Source organism: Lepidochelys olivacea (genome assembly GCF_965140295.1).
Source record: "Lepidochelys olivacea isolate rLepOli2 genome assembly, chromosome: 3".
In the NCBI taxonomy this organism is placed as follows: Eukaryota; Metazoa; Chordata; order Testudines; family Cheloniidae; genus Lepidochelys; species Lepidochelys olivacea.
This window is the reverse complement of record NC_140413.1, coordinates 173,685,413-173,712,837: the sequence shown is the minus strand read 5'-3', so window position 1 is coordinate 173,712,837 and position 27,425 is coordinate 173,685,413. Positions and strand designations below refer to the sequence as shown.

At 45.4% G+C, this 27,425-nt stretch overlaps 1 protein-coding gene and 1 long non-coding RNA gene across 2 annotated transcripts in view; one reads left to right on the top strand and one right to left on the bottom strand.

Moving 5' to 3' along the window:
• Positions 1 to 4,903: 4,903 nt before the first annotated feature.
• On the bottom strand, positions 4,904 to 6,001 carry LOC311518831. The gene is made up of 2 exons (XR_014711131.1): positions 5,947 to 6,001; positions 4,904 to 5,519 (listed from the first exon to the last, which is right to left on the bottom strand). It is a non-coding gene; the product is annotated as an uncharacterized lncRNA (long non-coding RNA).
• Positions 6,002 to 15,289: 9,288 nt separating this feature from the next.
• THADA (THADA armadillo repeat containing) overlaps positions 15,290 to 27,425 on the top strand; it is a 288,720-nt gene continuing 276,584 nt past the window's right edge. The window contains exons 1-4 of the mRNA XM_084623532.1: positions 15,290 to 15,429; positions 22,825 to 22,922; positions 25,528 to 25,622; positions 26,103 to 26,233. Coding sequence (XP_084479658.1) covers positions 22,847 to 22,922; positions 25,528 to 25,622; positions 26,103 to 26,233 — 302 coding nt within the window. The 5' untranslated portion in view covers positions 15,290 to 15,429; positions 22,825 to 22,846. The remainder of the gene's footprint in view (positions 15,430 to 22,824; positions 22,923 to 25,527; positions 25,623 to 26,102; positions 26,234 to 27,425) is intronic.

The following is a 27,425-nucleotide window of genomic DNA, read 5'->3' as shown; positions in this document are numbered from 1 at the left end:
TTATATAAAGTGTATTCTATTATTGTTTAACGGCACAATTGGGGTGACTAGTACTGCATGCAGTATTCAAGGTTTGGGCATACAATGGATTCATATTGTGTCATTATGATATTTTCTGTCTTATTATCTATCCATTTCTTATGGTTCGTAACATTCTGTTAGTGCTTTTGACTGCCGCTTCACACTGAGCAGAGGTTTTCAGAGAACTATCCACGATGACTCCAAGATCTCTTTCTCAAGTTGTAACAGCTAATTTAGACCCAATCGTTTTGTATGAATAGTTGGGATTATGTTTTCCAATATACATTACTTTGCATTTATCAACAGTGAATGTCATCTGCCCTTTTATTGCCCAGTCACCCGGTTTTGTGAAATCCCTTTATAACACTTTTAAGTCAACTTTGGTCTTGATTTTGTTGTTGACAAATCCATGGACTGTTACTTATCATCTTACTATCTTCTAGATGTTTGCAAATTGATTGCTTAATTATTTGCTCCATTATCTTTCCAGGTACAGAAATTAAGCTGACTGGTCTGTAATACCCCGGGTTGGGTTGTAACAGTCAGCATGGATTTGTCAAGAACAAATTGTGTCAGACCAACCTGATAGCTTTCTTTGACAGGGTAACAAGCCTTGTAGATAGGGTGGAAGCATTAGAGGTGTTATATCTTGACTTTACTGTCTTGCATGACCTTTTCATAAACAAACTAGGGAAATGCAACCTAGGTGGAGCTACTATAAAGTGGGTGCATAACTGGTTGGAAAACCATTCCCAGAGAGTAGTAGTTAGTGGTTCACAATCGTACTGGATGGACATAATGAGTGGGGTCCTGCAGGGATCAGTTCTGGGTCTGATTCTGTTCAATATCTTCATCAATGGTTTAGATAACGTCATAGAGAGTACACTTATAAAATTTGCAGATGACACCAGGCTGGGAGGGGTTGCAAGTGCTTTGGAGGATAGGATTATAATTCAAAATGATCTGGACAAACTGGAGAAATGGTCTGAAATAAATAGGATGAAATTAAATAAGGACAAATGCAAAGTACTCCACTTAGGAAGGAACAATCAGTTGCACTGTACATACAAAATGGGAAATGACCGAGGAAGGAGTACTGTGGAAAGGGATCTGGGGGTCGTAGTGGATCACAAGCTAAAGTGTAACACTGTTTCAAAAAAACGAACATCATTCTGGGATGTATTAGCAGGAGTGTTGTAAGCAAGACATGAGAAGTAATTCTGCTCTATTCCACTATGATTAGGCTTCAACTGGAGTATTGCGTCCAGTTCTGGGTGCCACATTTCAGGAAAGATGTGGACAAATTGGAGAAAGTCCAGAAAAGAGCAACAAAAATGATTAAAGGTCTAGAAAACATAACCTATGAGGGAAGATTGAAAAAAATGGGTTTGTTTAGTCTGGAAAAGAGAAGAAACATGAGAGGAGACATGATAACAGTTTTCAAGTACATAAAAGGTTGTTACAAGAAGGAGGGAGAAAAAATGTTCTTTTTAACCTCTGAGGATAGGACAAGAAGCAATGGGTTTAAATTGCAGCAAGCGAGGTTTAGGTTGGACATTAGGAAAAATTTCCTAACTGTCAGGGTGGTTAAACACTGGAATAAATTGCCTAGGGTGTGAAATCTTCATCATTGGAGATTTTTAAGAGCAGGCTAGACAAACACCTGTCGGGGATGGTCTAGAATGATAATACATAGTCCTGCCATGTGTGCAAGGGACTGAAATAGATGACCTCTCGAGGTCCCTTCCAGTCCTATGATTCTATGAAAATCTTCTGTCAAACTTTTCTTGATAGGAAATGGCTTTTCAACTAAATGCCTATAATCTGCATTTCAGTGATGGATGAAATTAGGGTTTTATAGAAATAGTTTTAAATATTTCTCAGGTGCTTTGAGACCATTGGATGAAAAGGTCGAGAAATGTCATTTATTTGTAAAGTCTTTTTCTGCATATAAAAAAATACAGTCTCAAGGTTTTTAGTGTCCCTTCAAAGGTGCAAAGATTTTTTTCTATTGCATGGTGCCACAGAGTGGTGAAATTGTGTATTGCTTTAAATAACCAATTTCCATGAGACTTTTGGCATTTAATTATGAATTTACCTCATCTCTCCTAAACTAGTACTAAAAACAGAAAATCCTCTTCATCCACACAATGACTCCTTAATGCAAACAGATATAGGCATCACTTGTTCAGGTTATGTATGATTAATTTTAAATTTTGTCTGTGTCACAGGGTGGACTGGTCCTTTAAAGGAGTTGGGCTTAACCTCACCTGTGCCTAGGTATTCAGTTTCCAGGGGATGGGGTTGAGTTTGGGCCTGCAGGTGGGTCAGGTGCCTAAGGGTATGTCTACACTATGAAATTAGGTTGAATTTATAGAAGTCTTTTTTTATAAATCGTTTTTATATATTCGAGTGTGTGTGTCCCCACACAAAATGCTCTAAGTGCATTAAGTGCGTTAACTCAGCGGAGTGCTTCCACAGTACCGAGGGTAGCGTCGACTTCCGGAGTGTTGCACTGTGGGTAGCTATCCCACAGTTCCCACAGTCTCCGCTGCCCATTGGAATTCTGGTTGAGATCCCAATGCCAATGGGGCAAAAACATTGTCGTGGGTGGTTCTGGGTACATGTCGTCAGGCCCTCCCTCCCTCCCTCTGTGAAAGCAACGGCAGACAATCGTTTTGCGTCTTTTTTCCTGGGTTACATGTGCAGATGCCATACCACGGCAAGCATGGAACCCGCTCAGCTCACTGTCACTGTATGTCTCCGGGGTGCTGGCAGACGCGGTACTGCATTGTTACACAGCAGCAGCTCATTGCCACAACAATAGGCCTGATAACCATCGTCATCATGTCCTAGATGCTCTTGGCCGCATTGGTGAGATTGGTCAGGAACACCTGGGCAGACATGGGCGCAGGGACACAAATAGGAGTGACTCGACCAGGTCATTCTCTTTAGTCCTGCCAGCTGTCGTATTGCACCGTCTTCTGCTGAGAAGCCAGGAGATGAGGATGGCTAGCAGTCCTACTGCACCGTCTGCTGCCAGCCTAAGATGTAAAAGATAGATGGAGTAGATCAAAACAAGAAATAGACCAGATTTGTTTTGTATTCATTTGCTCCCCTCCCCCTCCTCTCTCTGTGAAATCAACGTCTGACAATCATTTCAGTGAGGTCTGTCAGGGGCACCTTGAAAAGTTTAATGGAGATTCAGTCCTGCCTGGAATACTGGGAGGAGGGATAGCTCAGTGGGCTAAGCATTAGCTTGCTAAACTCAGGGTTTTGAGTTCAATCCTTGAGGGGGCCATTCTATGTGACAGTTGTGTTTGTTTCTTCTTGATGTAAAGTCACCCCCTTTGTTGATTTTAATTCCCTGTAAGCCATGTCGTCAGTTGCCCCTCCCTCCGTCAGAGCAATGGCAGACAATTGTTCCGCGCCTTTTTTCAATGCAGACGCCATACCATGGCAAGCATGGAGCCTGCTCAGATCACTTTGGCAATTATGAGCACATTAAACACCACACACATTATCCAGCAGTATATGCAGGACCAGAACCTGCCAAAGCGAAACCGGGCGAGTAGGCTACTTCAGCGTGGTGACGAGAGTGATGAGGACATGAACACAGACTTCTCTCAAAGCACGGGCCCTGGCAATGTGGGCATCATTGTGCTAATGGGGCAAGTTCATGCCATGGAACGCCGATTCTGGGCCCGGGAAACAAGCACAGACTGGTGGGACTGCATAGTGTTGCAGGTCTGGGATGATTCCCAGTGGCTGTGAAACTTTTGCATGCATAAGGGCACTTTCATGGAACTTTGTGGCTTGCTTTCCCCTGCCCTGAAGTGCCAGAATATCAAGATGAGAGCAGCCCTCACAGTTGAGAAACGAGTGGCAACAGTCCTGTGGAAGCTTGCAATGCCAGACAGCTACCTGTCAGTCGGGAATCAATTTGGAGTGGGCAAATCTACGGTGAGGGCTGCTGTGATACAAGTAACCAATGCAATCAAAGATCTGCTGATATCAAGGGTCGTGACCCTGGGAAATATGCAGGTCATAGTGGATGGCTTTGCTGCAATGGGATTCCCTAACTGTGGTGGGGCCATAGACGGAACCCATATCCCTATCTTGGCACTTGACCACCAAGCCAGTGAGTACATAAACTGCAAGGGGTACTTTTCAATAGTGCTGCAAGCACTGGTGGATCACAGGGGACGTTTCATCAACATCAATGTGGGATGGCCGGGAAAGGTACATGACACTCGCATCTACAGGAACTCTGGTCTGTTTCAAAAGCTGCAGGAAGGGACTTTATTTCCAGACCAGAAAATAACTGTTGGGGATGTTGAAATGCCTATAGTTACCCTTGGGGACCCAGCCAACCCCTTAATGCCATGGCTCATGAAGCCATACACAGGCAGCCTGGACAGTCATCAGGAGCTATTCAACTACAGGCTGAGCAAGTGCAGAATGATGGTAGAATGTGCATTTGGACCTTTAAAAGCGCGATGGCACAGTTTACTGACTTGCTTAGACCTCAGCAAAACCAATATTCCCACTGTTATTACTGCTTGCTGTGCGCTCCACAATATCTATGAGAGTAATGGGGAGACGTTTATGGCGGGGTGGGAGGTTGAGGCAAATCGTCTGGCTGCTGGTTATGCGCAGCCAGACACCAGGGCGGTTAGAAGAGCACAGGAGGGCGTGGTGTGCATCAGAGAAGCTTTGAAAACCAGTTTCATGACGGGACAGGCTACGGTGTGAAAGTTCTGTTTGTTTCTCCGTGATGAACTCCCCCCGCCCCCTTGGTTCACTCTACTTCCCTGTAAGCTAACCACCCTCCCCTCTCCCCTTTGATCACCGCTTGCAGAGGCAATAAAGTCATTGTTGCTTCACATTCATGCATTCTTTATTAATTCATCACACAAATAGGGGGCTAACTGCCAAGGTAGCCTGGGAGGGGTGTGGGAGGAGGGAAGGACAAGGCCACACTGCACTTTAAAACTTAAAAACTGAAAAAATTTAAAACTTATTGAATGCCAGCCTTCTGTTGCTTGGGCAATCCTCTGGGGTGGAGTGGCTGGGTGGCCCAAGGCCCCCCGCATCGCGTTCTTGGGTGTCTGGGTGAGGAGGCTATGGAACTTGGGGAGGAGGGCGATTGGTTACACAGGGGCCGTAGCGGCGGTCTGTGCTCCAGCTGCCTTTCCTGCAGCTCAGCCATACACTGGAGCATATTAGTTTGATCCTCCAGCAGCCTCAGCATTGAATCCTGCCTCCTGTCATCATGCTGCCACCACCTATCATCTTCAGCCCTCTTCAGCCCATCACCTCTCCTCGCGTTCATGTTGTGCTTTCCTGCACTCTGACATTGTCTACCTCCACGCATTTGTCTGTGCTCTGTCAGTGTGGGAGGACAGCATGAGGTCAGAGAACATCTCATCACAACTGCGTTTTTTTCGCTAGCCTCTGGGAAGGAGAAAATACTGTGATCCTTGAAACACATGCAGCTGGTGGAGAAAAAAAAAGGGACAGCGATATTTAAAAAGACACATTTTATAAAACAATGGCTATACTTTTTCAGGGTAAACCTTGCTGTTAACATTACATACATAGCACATGTGCTTTCGTTACAAGGTCGCATTTTGCCTGCCCCGACTGTGTGGCTAACCCCTCCTCCCTCCACCCACCGCATGGCTAACAGCGGGGAACATTTCTGTTCAGCCACAGGCAAAGAACCCAGCAGGAACGGGCACCTCTGAATGTCCCCTTAAGAAAAGCACCCTATTTCAACCAGGTGACCATGAATGATATCACTCTCCTGAGGATAATAAAGAACTGATGTTGTTTGAACACCAGCAAACATACGCTGCAATGCTTTGTTCTGCAATGATTCCCGACTACGTGCTACCGGCCTGGCATGGTAAAGTGTCCTACCATGGTGGATGGAATAAGGCTGTCCTCCCCAGAAACCTTTTGCAAAGGCTTTGGGAGTACATCCGGGAGAGCTTTATGGAGATGTCCCTGGAGGATTTCCGCTCCTTCCCCAGACACATTAACAGACTTTTCCAGTAGCTGTACTGGCCGCAAATGCCAGGGCAAATTAATCATTAAACACGCTTGCTTTTAAACCATGTATGCTATTTAAAAAGGTACACTCACCAGAGGTCCCTTCTCCGCCTGGCGGGTCCGGGAGGCAGCCTTGGGTGGGTTTGGAGGGTACTGGCTCCAGGTCCAGGGTGAGAAACAGTTCCTGGCTGTCAGGAAAACCGGTTTCTCTGCTTGCTTGCTGTGAGCTATCTTCAACCTCCTCCTCCTCATCCCCAAAACCTGCTTCCGTGTTGCCTCCCACTCCGTTGATGGAGTCAAAGCACAAGGTTTGGGTAGTGGTGGCTGAACCCCCTAAAATGGCATGCAGCTCATCATAGAAGCGGCATGTTTGGGGTTCTGACCCGGAGTGGCCGTTTGCCTCTCTGGTTTTCTGGTAGGCTTGCCTCAGCTCCTTAAGTTTCATGCGGCACTGCTTCAGGTCCCTGTTATGGCCTCTGTCCTTCATACCCTGCGAGATTTTTACAAATGTTTTGGCATTTCGAAAACTGGAATGGAGTTCTAATAGCACGGATTCATCTTCCCATACAGTGATCAGATCCCATACCTCCCGTTTGGTCCATGCTGGAACTCCTTTGCGATTCTGGGACTCCATCATGGTCACCTCTGCTGATGAGCTCTGCACTGACCTGCAGCTTGCCACGCTGGCCAAACAGGAAATGAGATTCAAAAGTTCGCGGGCCTTTTCCTGTCTACCCAGCCAGTGTGTCTGAGTTGAGATTGCTGTCCAGAGTGGTGACAATGGAGCACTCTGGGGTAGCTCCCGGAGGCCAATACCGTCGAATTGCGTCCACACTACCTCAAATTCGACCCAGCAAGGCCTAAGCACTAATTTCAGCACTAATCTCCTTGTCGGTGGTGGAGTAAAGAAATAGATTTTAAGTGCCCTTTAAGTCGAAAAAAAGGGCTTCGTTGTGTGGACGGGTGCAGGGTTAAATTGATTTAATGCTGCTAAATTTGACCTCCTAGTGTAGACCAGGCCTAAGCATCACATGACAGCAACCTGGAGGCCATACTTCCTATAAGAGGGAGCCTACTTAGTCAGCATGAGAGAGACTAGTAGGAAGCAGGAAGGCTTTCTTGTAGTTAAGATAGGTAGGTAATAGGAAATATTGGGGGTTCCTTCTTTAACAATAGGTCAGAAAGGAGGCTCTAGAAGAGCCAAGAAATCCATTGCTGGAGTTCTGATAGCAAGGCACCTAGTGGAAGAGATATGAGAAGCCCTAATATGAGAATGATTGGGGAACCCTTGAGGAGAGCCAAAAGGATGTGCAGGAATTGAGCCGAGCATTGCACTAGTAATTATTTTGGGGAAGTTCTATGACCTGTGTTATACAGGAGATCAGACTACATGATCACAACAGTCCCTTCCGGCCTTGGAATCTATGAATCTATGACTGAAGACTACAAAGCTGATTTCTTTTGTTGGATTCTATGTTTACCCGGGGAGAGGACAAACTATATGACAGGGTTGGAGGGCTATATTAGGCCTCGTCTACAGTACAGAGTTTTGTTGACAAAAGTTATGTAGACAACCAAAAAGTGCTATAATAACATCACTATTGCATGTTCACACTACGCTCCCTCTGTCGGTAGAGTGCATCCACACTTGGTGCTCCAGCAACAACAGAGATAGCAGTGGACTATGGGTAGCTATCCCACAGTGCTATTCACCACCTTATGCCGCTAGGACTTGTGGGTTGGTGGAGTGGATCACAGCGCATAATGGGCGTGGGCTCAATGTCCCATGATGCATTGTTTTCTATTCCAGCATTCCATTAGCGTCTGACTGCAGTTCATAGCATTTTTCAGTGGCCCTTGTTTGCTGTCTGCCTGCTAAATCTATGTGAAAGGATGGATCCCACACTGCTCTCTACTGCTCTCTTAGATGTCATTAACACATCATGGATGGCAGTGCAGTTAATCATAAAGTTCCTAACTAAACAGGATTCAGATTTGCCTGAACTGCTGTGTGACAGGGATTGGAGTAACATACGATTACTTTTGGCATTCACAGAGCAGCTGTACATGGTGGATTGTCTCTTTTGGTCTTGGGAAACTAGCACTGAGTGGTAGGATTGCATCGTTATGCAGGTCTGGGATGACAAGCAGTAGCTCCAGAACTTTTGGATGTGGAAAGCCACCTTCCTGGAACTGTGTGCAGAGCTCACCCCAGCAATGTGGCACCAGGACACCAAAATGAGAGCTGCCCTCTCAGTGGAGAAGCGCACGATGATCACAGTGTGGAAGCTGGCAACTCCAGACTGCAACTGGTTGGTCATGAATCAGTTTGGAATCGGGAAGTCAACAGTCAGGGCTGCGGTAATGCAAGTGTGCAGGGCCATTCACTGCATTCTGCTGTGAAGGACCGTGACTCTTGGCAATGTGCGGGAAATAGTGGATGGCTTTGCAGAAATGGGTTTCCCTAACTGCAGAGGGGCAGTAGATGGCACGTATATCCCGATTTTGGCATCAGATCATCTTGCAATGGAGTACATCAATAGAAAGGGATATTTATTGTTCCGATAATATAAGAACTAGGGGCCACCAAATGAAATTAATGGATAGCAGGTTTAAAACAAATAAAAGGAAGTTCTTCTTCACTCAGCGCACAGTCAACCTGTGGAACTCCTTGCCTGAGGAGGTTGTGAAGGCTAGGACTATAACAGGGTTTAAAAGAGAACTGGATAAATTCATGGAGGGTAAGTCCATTAACGGCTATTAGCCAGGATGGGTCAGGAATGATGTCCCTAGCCTCTATTTGTCATAGGGTGGAGATGGATGGCAGGAGAGAGATCACTTGATCATTACCTGTTAAGTTCACACCCTCTGGGGCACCTGGCATTGGCTACTGTCGGTAGACAGGATACTGAGCTGGATGGACCTTTGGTCTGACCCAGTATGGTCGTTCTTATGTTCTTATTTCTCCATACCTTTGCAGGTGCTTGTGTACCACAGTGGGCATTTCATTGACATAAACGCTGGATTGTCCGGGAAGGTACATGATGCACGTATTTTCAGGTACGCTGGCCTGTACAGAAAGCTGCAAGGGCAGAGGTGGGCAATCTGCGGCCCGGGGGCTGCATGCGGCCCATCAGGGCAAGCTGCTGGCAGGCCACCATACTGTTTGTTTACATTTGCACGGCCGCTTGCAGCTCCCAGTGGCCGCGGTTTGCTGTTCCTGGCCAATGGGAGCTGTGGGAAGTGGTGCAGTTCTGTGCAAGGGTGACTTTCTTTCCAGACCAGAAGATTCCAGAAGGGGATGGTGAAATGCCCATAGTGATCCTGGGAGACCCAGGATATCCCTTACTCCCATGGCTCATGAAGCGTTACAAGGGAAACCTGGATAGCAGTAAGGAGTGCTTCAACAACAGGCTGAGTTGGTGCAGAAGGAGCGTGGAATGTGTGTTTGGCAGATTAGAAGCATGCTGGCGACGCCTTTACGGGAGGTTAGACCTCAATGAGGGTAATATTCCCATGGTCATAGCTGCCTGTTGTAATTTGCATAATATTTGTGAAGCTAAGGGTGAAAGGTTTGCTCAAGGGTGAATTGCTGAGGCACACTGCCTGGAAGCTGATTTTGAGCAGTCTGATACCTGGGCTATTAGAGGGGCACAATGGAGGACAATTTGAATCAGGGTAGCTTTGAGGGAACATTTTGAGAATGAGAACCAAGAATGTATATTTCTATGCTGCAAACTGCAATGCTTCATTAAATCAAGTTTTGTTAGGAAACACTTGTGATGATTTGTGGTCTAGGATCTCAGTAAGAAAATGATTAAACTGCCTGTGTATGTCTTGCTGCCACCTGCTATCACAATTTGTAGGACACAAATAAAGATCAGTTATCTTTCAGATTCTTTGTTTTTATTAAACAAAACTGTCAACACACACACAAATGCTTGGTGGGAAAAGAAGGGACCATAGAAGGGCAAACCATCAGAGCTGTGTGTAGGTCCAGCTATCATTTTGAAAGCTGTCAGAGGCAGTAGAATGAATGGAAAACTGAGAAGTTCTGGAAAGTATAAAGGAATGTGCGGGTGGAGGGTTTTTTTTGGGGGGGGCATGAAAAACAGTTCTGAATATGCTGCAGCGGATGGTAGGCTCACATCTTTACTGACGGCAGCGTTGTGAGGGACTTAAGCATCTCTGTTTGCTCCTCCATTACTTTTATCATCTGCTTAGTGGCATCCTTAACAAAGTCCTGATTTTCTCTTCTGTTCTGCCTTTCAATTTCTCTCCAGTCCCTGTGTTCCCTTTTTTCTGCATCAGAGTATTGCAGGACTTCCCGGAACTGTTCTGCTTCCTCCATCTTCACCACTTTCTAATCTGGTGGGTGGAAGAGCTCCGCCGGTGTGTAGGAGGTTCCCCAGAAGGCCACATCTGCAGAAACACAAGAAACAATACACAGAAGCATGGTTGTTAGTTCATGGACAGCACTGAATCATTACAGTTTAGAACACCTCTTATAATGTACCAAGCACTTTCTCACTGTCTCTTGGCAAGCACACATCTTGACAAACACCCCAGACATGGTGAGTTTAGCCCAAGGTGCAATGGGGGGTGGTTTTCTATCTGGGTTAAACAGCAATGGTGCTTATGAAAGGGTCATGGTGCAGGCAACTAGGGACAATATTGTAAATTCTCCAACCCTTTTCCATAAGCGGGGGTCATTGAAGCAGATATCTCACTCTTGCGGGTAACCAAGGAAGCAAGGCTACATCTGCTGCACACTTGCGGCTTCCGACCCGGTCCCCATGCTGCTCGCCTGTGTGCTACTTTGGTCCCTGCATAAGTGATTGCAGAGTGGTGCAGGAAAGTGTCATTCAATGAGGGAAGGAACAAAGCAGCTCTGCTAAGGGACATCCGGCAGAGGATTGCCGAGGACCTCCAGGAAAGTTTCCTAGAGATCTCTCTGAAGGATTCCCCGTAAAATCTCGGTGTGCGTCAACATACAGTTCCGCTGTATTGCTTAGCTGCATAGGGAAATATGCAGCACACAGAAACACAGCTAGCTTTTAACATTTCTATCCCTTTTCCCACTTCCACAGTACTCAAAGAAATGAAAGCTGGACGTCATGTAACCGAGGACCATCAACTCAAAAAAAAAAACACTTACCAGGGGTCTCCTCTCCCACTTCTTGCTCACCAGAGTGGGAGTGCCTAGACTGGCTAGCAGGGCCGGCTCTAGCGTTTTTGCCGCCCCAAGCAGGACATCTGAAGACAGAAGCTGCTGCTGAATTGCCGCCGCGGCAGCCTGCAGAATAAAGCTGCCACCGAATTGCTGCCGTGGCAGCCTGCAGACTAAATCTGCCGCCAAGGAAAGAATTGCTGCCGCTGAGGAAAGAGGCTGCCGCCAAATTGCCGCTGCCGCAGAAAGACGAGGCACCGCTCTCATGGCACACGGACTGCCGCCCCTTTCACAGTGCCACCCCAAGCACCTGCTTGCAATGCTGTTGCCTGGAGCCGGCCCTGCTGGCTAGACCACTCCAGAAGGGAGAACAGTTCTTGATTGGCTGGCCCACAGGCCAACCCCATTGTGTGCTCCACATCATCCTCTAACTCCACCTGCTCATCCACGACTTCGTCCTCTGGGTTAGGTTCACTTTCTGCTGCCTCTAGCCCTGACGAAGTGTCCATGGGACTCTTGGTGGCGGAGATGGGATTACCACTGAGGATAGTGTCCAACTCCTTATAGAATCGGCAGGCCTTCATTGCAGCACCGGGGCGATGGTTTGCCTCCCTTGCCTTCTGGTACACTTTCCTCAGCTCCTTTATCTTTGCTCTGCACTGCAGTGTGTCCCAGTTGTGCCCATTTTCATACAAACCACAAGAAATCTGCCCATAGGTATCAAAATTTCTACAGCTGGAGCACAGCTGGGACTGGACAGCCTCCTCTCCCCAAATACTAAGCAGATCCAACAGCTCTGCATTGGTCCAAGTGGGAGACCGCTTCCATGGTCAGCTGGGAAGATGTGATGTAAGCTCTCCACTCCGAGCAAACAGAAAATGGAATTTCAAAAATTCACAGTGCTTTAAAGTGGGATGGGGAGGTGTTGTTTACTGGACTGCAGGGCAGCGGAGTTTGAACTGGTGACGATAGTGATCAGGATGGGTATTGTGGGACATCTCCTGGAGGCCATTTACAGTGTCAGAACTAAGCACAGTGTTTACACTGGCACTTCGTTGATAAAACATTGCCGCAAAAAACCCATATCTCTTGTAGAGATGGTTTTATTTTGTTGCCAAAACTTAAGAGTTTTGTTGCCGAAAGTGCCATTGCAGTATGTATACCTCCACCGTTTTGCTGCCAAAAGCTGCCTTTTGCTGACAAAACTCTGTAGTGTACAAAAGGTCTTAGAAGCAGGAGACAGAAGAGTCTTGTGTTGGAAGAGGGGAAACTGAAACACAGAGCATAAGGTACCAAGGTGATTGTGTCAATCTCCCAGATATGAATGTATAGATAAATTACAATTGGAGAAAAATATTATTTTTTCCTTCAGGCCATTCTGTTAGAGATCAGAAGACTCTATAGAAATTAAACTTCAATTTTAGAGCTTAATCCAAAGTTTGTTGAAGTCTAAGGGAAAGGGAAAGACTACCATGGATTTCACTGGACTTTGAATTAGGCCCCTAGAGAAAATTACTGCCTTGTGATAAATACAGGTGAACCAATGTCTCTGACACAGAGTTCAAATATAATTAGTTTTCCTCACTGGGATGTTATTTTCATGAGGTTTCCAGAAAACAGGAATTATATTATATTACTCCATAGTCCTTCATGTTGACAATGTCCAATGTCAAATGTCAATGATGCAGTTTTCAATGAGAATTTCACCTGTGTAAGGACTGCCACAAACATAAGGCTGCTTATCTCTATTTGGAGAAAGGACCCTCATCCACTGTAAATCACTGATTGGAAAGAGGAAAGATCATCCTAATTTGATGTTCTGTTTTTTGAAAATTATTTATTTGATACTTATAAAGGTGTTATAGGGTCACAGTTACTGTGTGGGTGTGGGAAATGGTGCAAGACACACTGTACAGGAGTTGCAATCTAACAAAATCCATCCCATTTGACACCTGAATGGGAAATGTTTGCACAGCAAAGTAACTTCTACTTAGCTAGCTAAAGCAGAATCAACGTTAGTTTTGTTTTATTATTTTTACAGTTTTATAAAGAGGTGTACAGGTGACAAGATGACAAGCAGAGTGCTATTAGTTTGGTGGTGAACACCTCAAATTTTGTGGGTCAGGAGACATAAAATAAACTTCTGTAATTGGAGGGCAGTTTTCAGACAAAGTGTTACTGTGTTTTTATATGGCACTTCACAATGTACAAAACAGACCGAAAGTCCAATATGAGGAACTTTCAGTCTAAGGATCTATATGGCAAAAGTGCCAAGCACTGATTTTCTTCTGATGGAGATCACTTCATCATAGGGAAATGCAATCACCTCTGAGGCAAAACCTAAGTCACTGTTACATACAGCAATGCTACATGACAGCCTAAGGTTGGAAGTTATGAATGCCATATCCAATTGAAATTCAGGAGGGTGGTTCAATTACAGTAGGCTTCAGAACTACCCACAATGGAATTTGGCCTGGAGAAAGAGGTAACATTCTAATTTATATGATTTCTATTTAAGTACCAATCCACTGTTGTGCGTAATCTAACAATAGTTAAAAGCATCAGTCTAAAACATAGAAGTTTAGTCATCATGCATAGTGAAGACCCTTCAGAGAAAACATATTCTTAGTGGCCCTTCCAGTCTAAAGAGGGTGCTCTAACTCAGTGGTTCCCAACCAAGGGTTCACGTACCCCTGGGGATATGCAGAGGTCTTCCAGGGGGTACATTAACTCATCCAGATATTTGCCTAGTTTTACAACAGGCTACATAAAAAACACTAGTGAAGACAGTACAAACTAAAATTTCATACAGACAATGACTTGTTTATACTGCTCTATATACTATACATTGAAATGTAAGTACAATATTTATATTCCAAATGTTTTATTTTATAATTATATGGTAAAAATGAGACAGTAAGCAATGTTTCAATAATAGTGTACTGTGGCACTTTTTTATGTCTGATTTTGTAAGCAAGTAATTTTTAAGTGAGGTGAAATTTGGGGGTATGCAAAACAAATCAGACTCCAGAAAGGGGTACAATAGTCTGGAAAGATGGAGAGCCATTGCTCTAACTTGTGTCAGTGCTGATTGCAACTGCAGTGATATTTCAGTAGGGTCAAATATTCAAAACTGGCTGCCTAAATTGCACTAATTGAATTTACACTCACACTGCAATTGGAAAACCTCAACTTGTATGGAAAAACAATACAGGTAATTCTAATGGAAATGTCACATGGAGGATTTTCAAATGAAACCTAGGTTTTGGAACAAACCAACTTCTACCGCTGCCTAGCGGATCTTGGGAAGACAGAGACCAGGAGGTGAATTCTAATAGATGTGTTCAAAGTCGGGGTCCACGTGTCTGATGCAGGGATTCTGTGAATGAAATTCAGAGCCAATTTTGACTGCTGCAGCAATCAGGAATGGATTTTTATATCAAACTCTAAAAATGACACCATCTGCCTGTAGCACAGTGCCCAGTACCACCACTGCAAGGCACTCCACACCATTGACCCCACTAAGCAGTGGGCCATACTAGAAAAGCTATGTAACTATTGGGGGTGATTTTTGTTTTTTTGTTAACGAACAGTCACAAGCTATGTGCTGCTGCAGGCACTTACACTTCTATATAGGTCCTAGCTTTCATCCACTGATTTTGAGACTGAGGAACTTTCAGTCTAAGGATCTATCAGTAAAAGATGTAAAGGGCAACTGCCCTCCAAGGACATACAGTTCTCAGATACCATGGTGATAAGTGCAGCATAAGTTTCCTGCGTAGACAAGCCCTCAGCACGCTTGATTGCCAGTTCTCCCATCCACGTACTGACCCTTAGTAGCACTGCTTAGCTTCGGAGCTCATCCTGCTAAGGGAAGGACTCTAAGCCCCGCCTCGCCTGGAGGCCAAAGGGCAGTGTCTGTGTCGTAATTGGCGGGCGAGATCTGTCAGTCAGTCACCGTTCCGAAAGCCAGAAGGCCAGCGTGCGCCACTCGCAGCTGCCGCAGTTTGGTTCCACGTCTCGGCTCCTCCCTCTCCCGCTCCGGCCCGCCCCTTCCTCAGCGGGGACGACACGTGGCCCGGCCGGAACCTGACCGAGCCCCGCCTGGGGACGGAGGCAGTGTGGGTGGGTGGCCAGGAGGCGGCAGCAGAGACTGGGTGCAGGGCCAGCGTCCCCATCGGGTAAGGGGGGGCGCGTCTTAGTGAAACCCTATATGCTGGGGGGCGCAGCTGATTGGGGGGGGTAAATGCGCCAGAGAGGTGGGGGGCGCAGGTGCAGCCCCTTTCCCTGGTGATGGGGGGTAAATGCCCCAGGGGTGTGGAGTCACAGGTCCTGCCCCTGTCCCTGGTGATGGGGAGAAGAGGGATAAATGCCCCAAAAGGGCTGGGGAGTCACAGATCCAACCACTTTCCCTGGTGATGGGGAGAAAGTGGGAGTGGGGGCACGGGTCCTGCTCAGTTTCTTCTGGTGATGGGGAGAAGGAGAGTGTTAATTCCTTGGTGCTCTCCCATTTCATTTCCTTGCCTGCAGGGTGACTGGAAGGTGTATGTTGTAGGTGAAGAGCAAAGGACTGCAATGCTAGATTGCTGGGTGTTCCCTATTCCATGATGTTGTCATTTATTTATCTTGGCCTGTTTGTTTAGGGCCAGATCTTTATCTATGTGGTCTCTGAGGCATTTGGCTACATAAGAAGTAATCTCACTTTTGGTCACAACTGAGTGGGTATGCATGTCAGAGTACATTTTGAGGCCAGGTGGAAATTTAGCTTTTCGCTATGTGTTTCAGTTTCCCTATCTCTAGAATTGGTATTGCAGAGAACTTCAAGATGCTTAAATGAAAGGTGCTGTGGAAGTATAGTACCTCTCATAACTCAAGCCTGACCCCAGATGTACAGTACCCTCTTTCTTAACTTGTGTAAAATTGATTTTAAACTTTAACTTTAATAATTTTTTAAAATATTACAGTAGTTTTGGGCTCTCATAGACTTTAAGGTCAGAAGGGACCATTCATGATCAACGAGTCTGATCTCTTGCACTTTCCAGGCCACAGAACCTCACCCATCCACTCCTGTAATAGACCTGTACCCTCTGGCTGTGTTACTGAAGCCTTCAGTCATGATCTTTTTCTCTTTCACATTCATAGATTTGCACTAATATTATGCATTTAATATAAATAAAATCAATCTCTTCTCTGGGAGCATACTCTTCCTGTCCCAAATCATGGTTTCTTTCTCCACAAATTATTCACCTAAAAAATTGCTAGGGTAGACTTGGCATAGGAGGTTGCATCTGGCTTATTAGTCCCTGCTGGCAGTGATTATGATGTGATAAGTAGGATACTATAGTTTTCCGCTGGTAGCATCAGTAGTATAGGCTGTGGACACCAGGCACTTTTGCCACTGTGTCTTCTAACCATTGTGATCACCTGAAATTGCACTGGTGGCAAATGATGGAGATTAAATTGCCTGCTGTAGATAAGGCATGAAAGTGGCTGCTGATCTGGAGAATAGAAACTGGTACAACCTGGGACTTGCATCTGGCCAGCTAGCAGCTGAAAAGTAAATGGGATACAAGAAACCTAACTTTGAAAGGAAAGAGTTTAATTTTTTTTTTAATAATACTGAGCCCTTATGGCATTTTTCATCAGTAGCTCTCAAAGTGTTTTACAAACAGTAAGTCTTATTAACCCAGTTTTACTGATAACCTTTCTCTCAGCTCAGATTGCCAAAGGGTGCAATCCGCAAAACAACTTAGGTGCTTAAACTCCAGAGTTAGGCACCTAAGTCCCTGTGTATGGCACCAGTGCAGTCCATGAAGCTCCTAAATGGCTGCTGCATAACCCTGTAGGTGCCAAAACTCACTGTGAACCTAACTTTACACTGTAAAAATTCCAGAGACACCTAAGTTTTAGAGCCTGGGTCATGCCCTCTGCTGCCTCACTGCAGGCATCTGGATGTCTGTTTCCCATCTAAGCCCAGAGTGATTTTAGAAAATGGGAAGATAGACTTTCAGCCACCTAAGTTGTGTGTAGGGCCTGAGCCAGTAGGTGGCCTTCAGTGCCTACTGAATCAGGTCCCATCCTAAATCTTGCTGGAGGTGGTGGTGGTGCTGCCCACCTTCTAACATTTAGTCTTGTGGATAGAGCACTTGCCTAGGTTGTAGAAGACCCAGGTTCAATTCCCCTCTCTGCCAGAAGGGGAAAAAGGATTTGAACAGGGGTCTCCCATCCCTCAGGAGAGTGCTCTAACCATTGAGCTATGAGATATTTTTATATGGGGCTCTCTTGGTCTCTCCTTTTGAAGCTGTTCCACTGTGGATAAATAATGAGTGATTGGAGCAAGAGGTTTGAAGCGGGTCCCCTACCTCCCATGTGGGTGCCCTAACCACTAGATTATAGCCTTATTCCCATTCTCTTTTTTTATTCCCATTCTCGTTATTCCTATTCTCTCTTGTCCCATCACCACCTCCTCCTCTGGCCATTTTTTGTGTAATGAGGCAGGTACCTAACTCATTCCCACAAGAAGTGGTGTAGGTGCCTAAACTGACTGACTCCAGGTGACAGGTTCCAGTTCTCAAGCAAAGATAGGCAACTTCCTGCAGCCTGCACTCAGGCCAATCTCTGTGAGAGGGATGGCATTTAGCACACACCTCTCTCATCGGCATTTCCCATGGGCTAGCTTAGGCAGCTCCACACCCTGCATGCTGGCTTTTGTGGATCACATGCTAAGGTGCTTAGTTCTCCCTATTCATTGCATAGGGAGCCTAGGTGCCTTACTCAGCTTTGCTGGTGGCAATGTGGATCCTGTGACTTTTCTAGGCACCTTTAAAGTTAGGCGCTCTGACACTCAGTGTTTCAATGCCTGAGTCTCTTTGTGGAGCTCATCCCAAGTGATTTGGATAGTAAAGCCAAGAATGAGACTTAGTTGTCCTGTCCTCCCCTGTGCTGTGCCCTATCCATTGCCTCCCTTAACAGTAAATTCAAGTTTGTTTTGAAATGAAAAGATCAGTCAGATTATCCCTCAGTGTATGGAAGTGTTGTTTAAATTCTTGGGATTTCCAACGACAAGATTGGTTCATTCTTTTTCTATAGGCTCAAATGAGACAATTTGACCCTTCCTCTACACCTTCAATGACCAAGCCAGCTGAAAGATGGCATAACTATGTTTAAATTATTGGATTCTTCTCAGACAGTCTCACTGGAAAAAATCACTGTAATCTACAAAAAGGAACACTCCTGTGTCATTGTTTTGTGAAAGTATTGCTGTTCACAGATACACACAATAGCATAGGTCAGGGATGGGCAGACTTTTTGGCCTGAGGGCCACATCTGGGTGGGGAAATTGAGGTGGAGGAGGGGTGTGGCATATATGAGGGGGCTCAGGGCAGGGGGTTGGAGTGCAGGAGAGGGTTCAGAGCAGGTGTGCAGGGTGCATAAAGAAGTATGGGCTGGATGAATGCACTATAAGGTGGGTAGAAAGTTGGCTAGATTGTCAGGCTCAACAGGTAGTGATCAATGGCTCCATGTCTAGTTGGCAGCCAGTATCAAGCGGAGTGCCCCAAGGGTCGGTCCTGGGGCTGGTTTTGTTCAATATCTTCATAAATGATCTGGAGGATGGTGTGGATTGCACCCTCAGCAAGTTTGCAGATGACACTAAACTGGGAGGAGTAGTAGGTACGCTGGAGGGTAGGGATAGGATACAGAGGGCCCTAGACAAATTGGAGGATTGGGCCAAAAGAAATCTGATGAGGTTCAACAAGGACAAGTGCAGAGTCCTGCACTTAGGACGGAAGAATCCAATGCACTGCTACAGACTAGGGACCGAATGGCTAGGCAGCAGTTCTGCAGAAAAGGACCTAGGGGTTACAGTGGACGAGAAGCTGGATATGAGTCAACAGTGTGCCCTTGTTGCCAAGAAGGCCAATGGCATTTTGGGATGTATAAGTAGGGGCATTGCCAGCAGATTGAGGGACGTGATTCGACATTGGTGAGGCCTCATCTGGAGTACTGTGTCCAGTTTTGGGCCCCACACTACAAGAAGGATGTGGAAAAATTGGAGAGAGTCCAGCGGAGGGCAACAAAAATGATTAGGGGACTGGAACACATGACTTATGAGGAGAGACTGAGGAAACTGGGATTGTTTAGTCTACAGAAGAGGAGAATGAGGGGGATTTGATAGCTGCTTTCAACTACCTGAAAGGTGGTTCCAAAGAGGATGGATCTAGACTATTCTCAGTGGTAGCGGATGACAGGACAAGGAGTAATGGTCCCAAGTTGCAGTGGGGGAGATTTAGGTTGGATATTAGGAAAAACTTTTTCACTAGGAGGGTGGTGAAGGACTGGAATGCGTTGCCTAGGGAGGTGGTGGAATCTCCTTCCTTAGAAGTTTTTAAGGTCAGGCTTGACAAAGCCCTGGCTGGGATGATTTAGTTGGGGATTGGTCCTGCTTTGAGCAGGGGCTTGGACTAGATGACCTCCTGAGGTCCCTTCCAACCCTCATATTCTATGATTCTGTGACAGATGTGGAGTGTGGGAGGGGGTTCAGGGCAGGGGCTTGGGGCTCAGGGAAGGGGGTTGGGGTGCAGAAGGGGTGTGGCAAAGGTCTCCGGACAGGGGATTGGGGGCTCAGGGCAGGGGGCTCAGGGCAGGGGTTTGGGGTGCAGGAGGGGTTCGGGGTGCAGCAGGGGGCTCAGGGCAGGGGTTTGGGGTGCGGCAGGGGTTTGGGGTGCAGGAGGGGGCTCAGGGCAGTGGGGTTGGGGTGCAGGTAGGGCGTGGGGTGCGACAGGGGGCTCAGGGGGTTGTGGTGCAGGAGGGATTTGGCGTGCAGGCTCCCAGCCCAGCGCCACTTACCTTGAGCGGCTCCAGGGAGGCAGTGGGGCGCAGCTAGATTGAGAGAGACTCCCTGTCTTCCCTGGCCCTGCGCTGCTCCCAGAAGTGGCTGGCACCACGTCCCTGCGGCCCCTGGGGAAGCGGGGGACAGAGGTCTCCGTGGGCTACCCTCCCCTGCGGGTACCTCCCCTGAAGATCCCATTGGCTGCGGTTCCCCATTCCAGGCCAATGGGAGCTGTGGGGGGCAGTGCTTGCAGGTGAGGGCAGCGCACGGAGCCCTCTGCGCCCTCCCCTCCCCCAGGGGACGCAGGGACGTGGTGCCGGCTGCTTCCAGGAGTGGTGCTAGGCCCGCGGCGCCATGGGGGTGGCAATCCCGCAGGCTGGATCCAAAGCCCTGATGGGCCGGATCCGGCCTGCGGGCCGTAGTTTGCCCACCCCTGTCATAGGCAGTAGCAATACAATCTTCCCCACACTGCCTTGATAATCTGCCTCAATACTGATATGGAGGAACCAGAGTCCGGATCCACAAAGGGACTTAGATATTCTGATGCTGAGCATAGTAACATTTAACTTTTAGGTGCATTGAAAATCACTGGAATCCACAAAACCTGAGTTACTTGCCTAGCCTTCCTATGCAATGCGTGGGGAGAGGTAGGTACTAGAGAATGGGATCTGCAAAAGCCAGTAAGTTATATGGGGAGCTGCCTAGGCTAGCCAATAGAAAATGCTGATGTAAAGGGTATGTCCTAAGCCTTGCCCCTCTCACAGAATTAAGTGTGACATCTGGGCTGTGGGGAAATGCTCAGGTTGCGATCCACAGCTGGAAACCTCTCTGCGGCTAAGCCATTTCTTGTTAGCCAGGTGGCATTCTCACTCAATGCAGAACAGCTGGGTGGGGGAAGAAGAAGCCTACTTTATAAATCTTAGTCTGGTGGTTAGGGTACTCAACTGGGGTGTGCTAATTATCTAGCTAATGAGAGGGAAAAATTTGAACAGGGGTTTCCCGCTTTACAGGTGAATGCTCTAATCACTGGAATGTAGAGTGATTCTCACTCTCTGTGCCCCAATTAATATTTAAGGATTTAATTAAAATAGAATGAGGCACCCACATCAGAATATCCCTTAGTCCAGTGGTTGAAACAATCATCTAAGAGTTTGAAGATCCCTGTTCAACCCCCTTCTCATTGGGCAGAAGGGGAATTGAACTGGGGTCTCTCCTGCCAGGGTGGGTACCCTAACCAATGGGCTAAAGATTAGACAGAGGAGGAGGCAGCACTGCCTCCCTTTATATCTTATCCAGAGTTGAGGATCATGCTGGGGCTTAGGCATGTGATAGGCATCCAGATGGCTGCCTGAAGCAGCTGTAGAATGCCCAAAGGTAGCTACTTAGGCACATAGAGGATTTTTACGGTGAAAACATAGGTGTTGAGTGACTTTGTGCACCTACAGGATTAGGCAGCAACCAAGTGAGGGTTTTGTGAGGGATCACAGTGGTTCTTAAATCTGAGATTTAGGCACCTAAGTCCGTTTGTGGATCTGGTGGCAACACTATTGGTGAGAGAATAGTTTACTTTACTCACCAATTTTGTTTGCTTACATGTTATAATAGTTTTGGGGGTTAAAGTCTGGTAGTTGTTGTGAAGTGGGTGACTGTTCACCTTGAGCGAGGCTGAAACTACCATCTCATTTCACAGAAACTATAAAGCTGCCATTGGATGGTTCTGATTTCTGGTCATTACCAACCTAAACTAAACTTTGAATTGTTAACCTCGAACTGAGAGGCTCTGTGCCCCATTTACAATCACATGTACCTTCCAATTCTTAAAGTTTTGCATCAAATAACATGTAATTGGGCTTTAAAACATCTTTTTAGTGCCGGTGAAAAGTCACTTGTTTGCTACTTAACACTCTTTATTAGAAACCCAGACATCTCTACACTGGTAGATCTCTAAAAGACCTTGCCTGGTGGATTTCATATCCCATTTATACATGTCCAGCTGACCTTAAAAATTAGTGAGATAGGACCTTGGCCAGTTGAAATTTAGTTCTTTAATTCTTATTCTCCCAACAAAATCATTGTTTTCTGCCACTATTACATTGCCCAACTGCCCTCCAAGGGCTTACAGTTCTCAGGTACCAGGGTGATGAGTGCAGTATAAATTGCTATATAGTTGCCATCTTTCATCCACTCGTGTTGACTGTGGCTATATCTACACTAGAGACCTTACAGTGTCACAGCTGTACTGATGCGTCTGCGCCATTGTAAGATCTCTCACGTAGCTGCTCTATGCCATCGGGAGAGAGCTCTCCTGTCGAAATAATTAAACCACTTGTAAAGAGTGATGGTAGTTATGTCGGCGGGAGGAGCTCAGTATCACTTATCTCGGCAAAGTTTATTGTTGCTCGGGGGTGGGAGGGGGTTTCACATCCCTGAGCAACATAAGTTTTGCTGACATAAGTGGTAGTACAGACGGCCTGTGCTGTGTTTTATGTCTTCTATTTTGTGTCATGAATCCTCCCTGAATTTGGTTGAAAATCTTGAAGTGCTTAAAAGTGACAAAATGAAACAGCAGTGAATTTACCACATGTCCTGTAAAAATGATTGTGGAGATTACAATGGATCGGGACAAACTATTTTAGGGAAAATATGAAGATCAATGTTAATAGCTAAAAAGGAAACTGTGAATTAATTATACTTTGAAACCGTATTTTTAGCAGGTCCTAAAGTTTAAACTTTTTTTTTAAAGTAGGTTACATTTTAATCAAACAAAAATGGTTTTGAAGAAGAAGAAAGAAATTAAAGTTGATGCATTTGTTCTTGAGTGCCAAGAGCTTGAAACACTTCAGTGTAAGTATTATTTTTTCCCTAAATTAATTTGTGCAATTTGTCTGTTTGTAAAATTACCTGAATACCTACTAAAATTTATTTTTTTGTTTTTATTTTTTTAAATTATTTGTTCCTGAGAATAACTTTTTTTTTTAAAAGGCTTTTTAGCTTGACAGGCTTCAAAGGAGTCCTAGTCCATCCTCCTTCTGAAGAATCTTGGCTATTACTCAAGGGTGTGAATGGATGATTTAAAGTATGAATGGACCTTTTAGGACTATGATAAAGATGCAGAGGGTTCCTAAAAAGAAAAACATACAGGAGACTTTAAATAACTGCAAAATAAGGCATTCATGTATTTCTTATGATTCTTGGATTTTCCAGGGCCAATTTGATTTGAAGAGGTAGTTCAGATACTTTTGAAATGTTGTACATTTGGTGATCAAATGTGATAGAAGTTTTCAGCAGTCTTTGTAAAAGGCATTAGTAATAAAGACAAATATGTTTATATTATTGAGTATTTTGACTTTGTAGCTTACAATTAGGAACACAGGAATTAACACATGGATCTGAGGTCCATGTAGTCTAATATCTTGGCAGTAGTGGCCAAAAGCAGATGCTTCTAAGGAAGGTTAAAAACAGCACAGTAATCAAATATGGGATGATCTGCTTCTGACATTAGATTCCATCCTGATCGTAGGGTATGTCTGTACTGTAGTTCAACATCCGCAGCTGACCTGTGTCAGCTGACTTGGGCTTGCAGGGCTCAGGCTGCGAGGCTGTAAAATTGCAGTGTAGATCTCCAGCTGGAGTCCAAATGACTGCATTGTTAGAATGGCTTGAGCCCTGAAGCATGTGGTTTAATATCACTTCCAAAAATTTTATCTTATTACAATAACTCTGGATAGTCTTGTTGTCCATGTACATGTCCAGTCCCTTTTTGAATCTTGCCGAGTTTTTGGTCTTAATGACAGTTCTGTTTTTGGATCAATTAAAGTAGAGTGAGAGAAACTTGAACACCTCCCTCCTGCTGCTATATCACTCTTGTGTTCTGGAAAGGAAATCTGCTGCTAGCAGGTCCTTTAGTCCTTAGGTCTGGGCTGCTGCTTCTTGTCGTCTCCCCAAAACTCTTGTGTAAAACATGACACACTGTTGGCCTTAGGGACACGGGGAACAGGCAGCCCACCAAAATGAGTCCAAGATGAATGTTTTCTCCTGAATTTGGCACTGTGTCCCTGACCAGCACACAGAAGTGGCTAGGTGCTATGGTCTACCTATGCAGTTCTCTTTATAGGATTGCTGCCTACATACTCTAATCTTAGAAGCTCTACAGTTGGCCCTTTTCTGAGTCACTCCAAGTGACTTTTTAAAAATGAGGTCTGAACTGGCTTTTCTTTTTCCTTTTGCTTTTTTTTTTACATTAGGTTTTGTCTGGTTGAACTTCCCATTTAGCTTTTTCAGCATGGTTTTTAATTTTCTTACAAAAATTACATGAATATTGTGCGTAAGTGTGTGTTTTCAGGATCACTTCCTTATATTCTGTAAAAGTATGTGTAGGAGTACATTCTTATATCCCAGGGGTGGGCAAACATTTTGGCTCGAGGGCTACATCGGGGTTGCAAAACTGTGTGGAGGGCTGGGAATGGAAGGCTGTGCCCCCCCCAAACAGCCTGGCCTGTGCCCCCTCCCACTTCCCACCCCCTGACTGCCCCTCTCAGAACCTCCAAACCATCTAAACCCCCCCACTCCTTGTCCCCTGACTCCCCCCTCCCGGGACCCCTCTCCCATAACTGCCGCCGGGGACTCCACCCCATATCCAACCCCCCCTGTCCCCTGACAGCCCCGACCCCTATCCACACCCCCGGCAGGCCCCCTGGGACTCGCCCCCCTGACCCCCCCCCAACCTCTGCCCAATCCAACCACCCTCTGACCACTATCCACACCCCCTCCCCTAACTGCCCCCAGCGACCCCACCCCCATCCAATCCCCCTGTCCCCTGACTACCCCCGGGACCGCCTGCCCCTTATCCAACCCCCCTGCTCCCTGCCCCTTTGCCATGCCGCTCAGAGTGGCAGGAGCTCTCAGCCATGCTGCCCGCGCCGCCTGGCAGGAGCGGCAGGCTAGAGCGCTGGTGGGCCAGAGCGCTGGTGGTGCGGCACACTGAGGCTGTGGGGGAGGGGCGACAGCAGGGGAGGGGCCTGACCGGGAGCGTCCCCAGCCAGGAGCTCAGGGGCCAGCCAGGATGATCCCGTGGGCCATAGTTTGCCCACCTCTGTTATATCCACACAGATTCTTTTGCAGAATAATAATGGGTTGATTTTGGCTTTAATGTTTATCTACTGTTTTCATATAAGTGCAGTCATTTTTGCTCTGTAAAGAACTTGGCTAAGGGTTAAGGTCTATACAATGTATTGAACATGTAATGTAATCTTATAAGTGTAAAGTATTGGTATGATGATGAAAGGCTTGAGAAAGAGACGGATTAAGTGTAGAGGGAAAAGTATAAAACAATAGTGATATGTTACAAATATGATATAATTATGAATTGTTTACTGGTTCAGAAAATCAATTTACTATTTATTATGTGGTTCCTGATTAAAAAGAGCTTCTTTTCCCAAATAAAATGTAGCATTTGCAGATGCTGAAGACCAAAATCTGGCTTCTCTGCTGTTGCACTGTGTACAGCTGTCTGATGGTATCCATCAAATCTACTGTATCAAACAGGTAAGACTTCGCTAATGTTAACTAATGGTAAATTGTAACTGCTAATTTATCATGATACCTGAGATAATTTTCTAGGCACCTAGTAGCAACAGCTATTTTTAATGTACACTTGTCTTGTACGTTTTAAACATTATTAGGATCAGTTTAAAAGAGCAGTCCGTATTTCTCTAAATGTATTAAAAGTTTAGTCTGTTTTTTCAGAAATGCTCATAGACTTCAGTGGGAGCTGGAGGTGCTCAGCGCCTCTGAAATCAGATTATGCGAGGTGTCTGCCAACAGAAAAAAAACACAGAACAGGAAAAAAAATTGAACCTTTATTCTGACAGTTGAAATTTAGTGGCAGAAACAGAAACTTGTAAAGTAAATTCTTTTAAATTTGGCAAAATGAAATTTTAGATAAAGGGGAATTTCTTTTCTTTTATGTATGAGTACATAAACAAAAGTTTAACCTCTGTATGGTTTTTAATTTGTTGATCACAGATTGTGACATTATTGAAGAAGATGGATAGAAACTCTGCGTGTAGCCCCATGATTAAATGCTGTTTGGATATTGTTGGAGTGATGTATTTTTCACTGGGTGCAAAGAATCCCTTGAAAAAGGTGTTGGCAAGGTAACAAATTGGATAGTAAATAAAAGCCCCTTTTTTGTTTTTCAAAAATAGTACAATTTTAGCTAAGTAGGAATGTCCGCTGCCGCAGAATATTTCACTTAATTTTCAAGTACTTTATTGTATTATAGTTCCATTACTGACATTCATTATTATTGTAATAAGGACATGCGTTGTCGTTCTTTCTGCCTTAAAATTAGCTGGCTTCTGTAGAAATGATAGATTTATGCTGGTTGATGAATGAGTTATTTATTAAGTAAATTATTTGATTTATGGTCTGGAGGTATTCTCCATGACTAAAAATGATAGAATGTGAAACATAAAGAAGTAACATACATGTGACTTTATATTATTAAAATATAACTTAAAATAGACATTTGGGTAGAAAATAAAACTTATTTCCACAGTCAAAGATGAATCTTAGTATCTGTGTTCCATCTAGGTACGAAGAATTTTATTATGATAGCTGCTATGGTGGCACATGCTCTTGCTTTGATATTGTGGAGATACTATGGTTTTCATTAATTTTACACCTTTAATACGTTTGTGGTTTGGGATCCTGTATTTAAGTGTCTTAATTTCATACACCCCAAAACATAAGCAGTAAGAGGTTCTGTGCTCTAGCATACAATATAAAGCTTCAGTTATGCAGTGTATTCTGTGCTGGTGCCCCTCCTGTAGCTGCACAAAACTCCATTGATTTGAAATCATTGGGAGTCTGTGTGGCATGGGAACTTATATGCACGCAGCTAGTTGCAGGATTACAGCCTGAGGCCTTGATTTTGTGATGTAATGTGTGCTGGTGGACCCAGGATCATGCAAGCACAGAAGTCCAACTCCACACCTCTTTGTGCATCATCTGATCCTAATTCTGTAGCTGCATGGACCTGATCCTTCGGTCTTTATACAGGCTAGACTCCTACCGGCCTCATTGCAAGGGGGGGTCTCGTTATTGCCGGTGATCTGTAGATTAAGGTGTGATGCTTGAGATTTGGAATTGGTGCAGCAGTGACTTAGTGAAAAAACCGTGGGTGAAATCCTGCCAAAACACCTATTGACTTAATTGAGATCAGAATTTCATTTTTGCGTCTACCGAAGGGATAGAAGGGAACAAGAAGCCCAAGGAGTCATGGGGAGTAAGAGTCTGCTGGGGGGGTTGAAATCTCAAGGAGTTCTGGGGTAGGTGGTCTGGGAG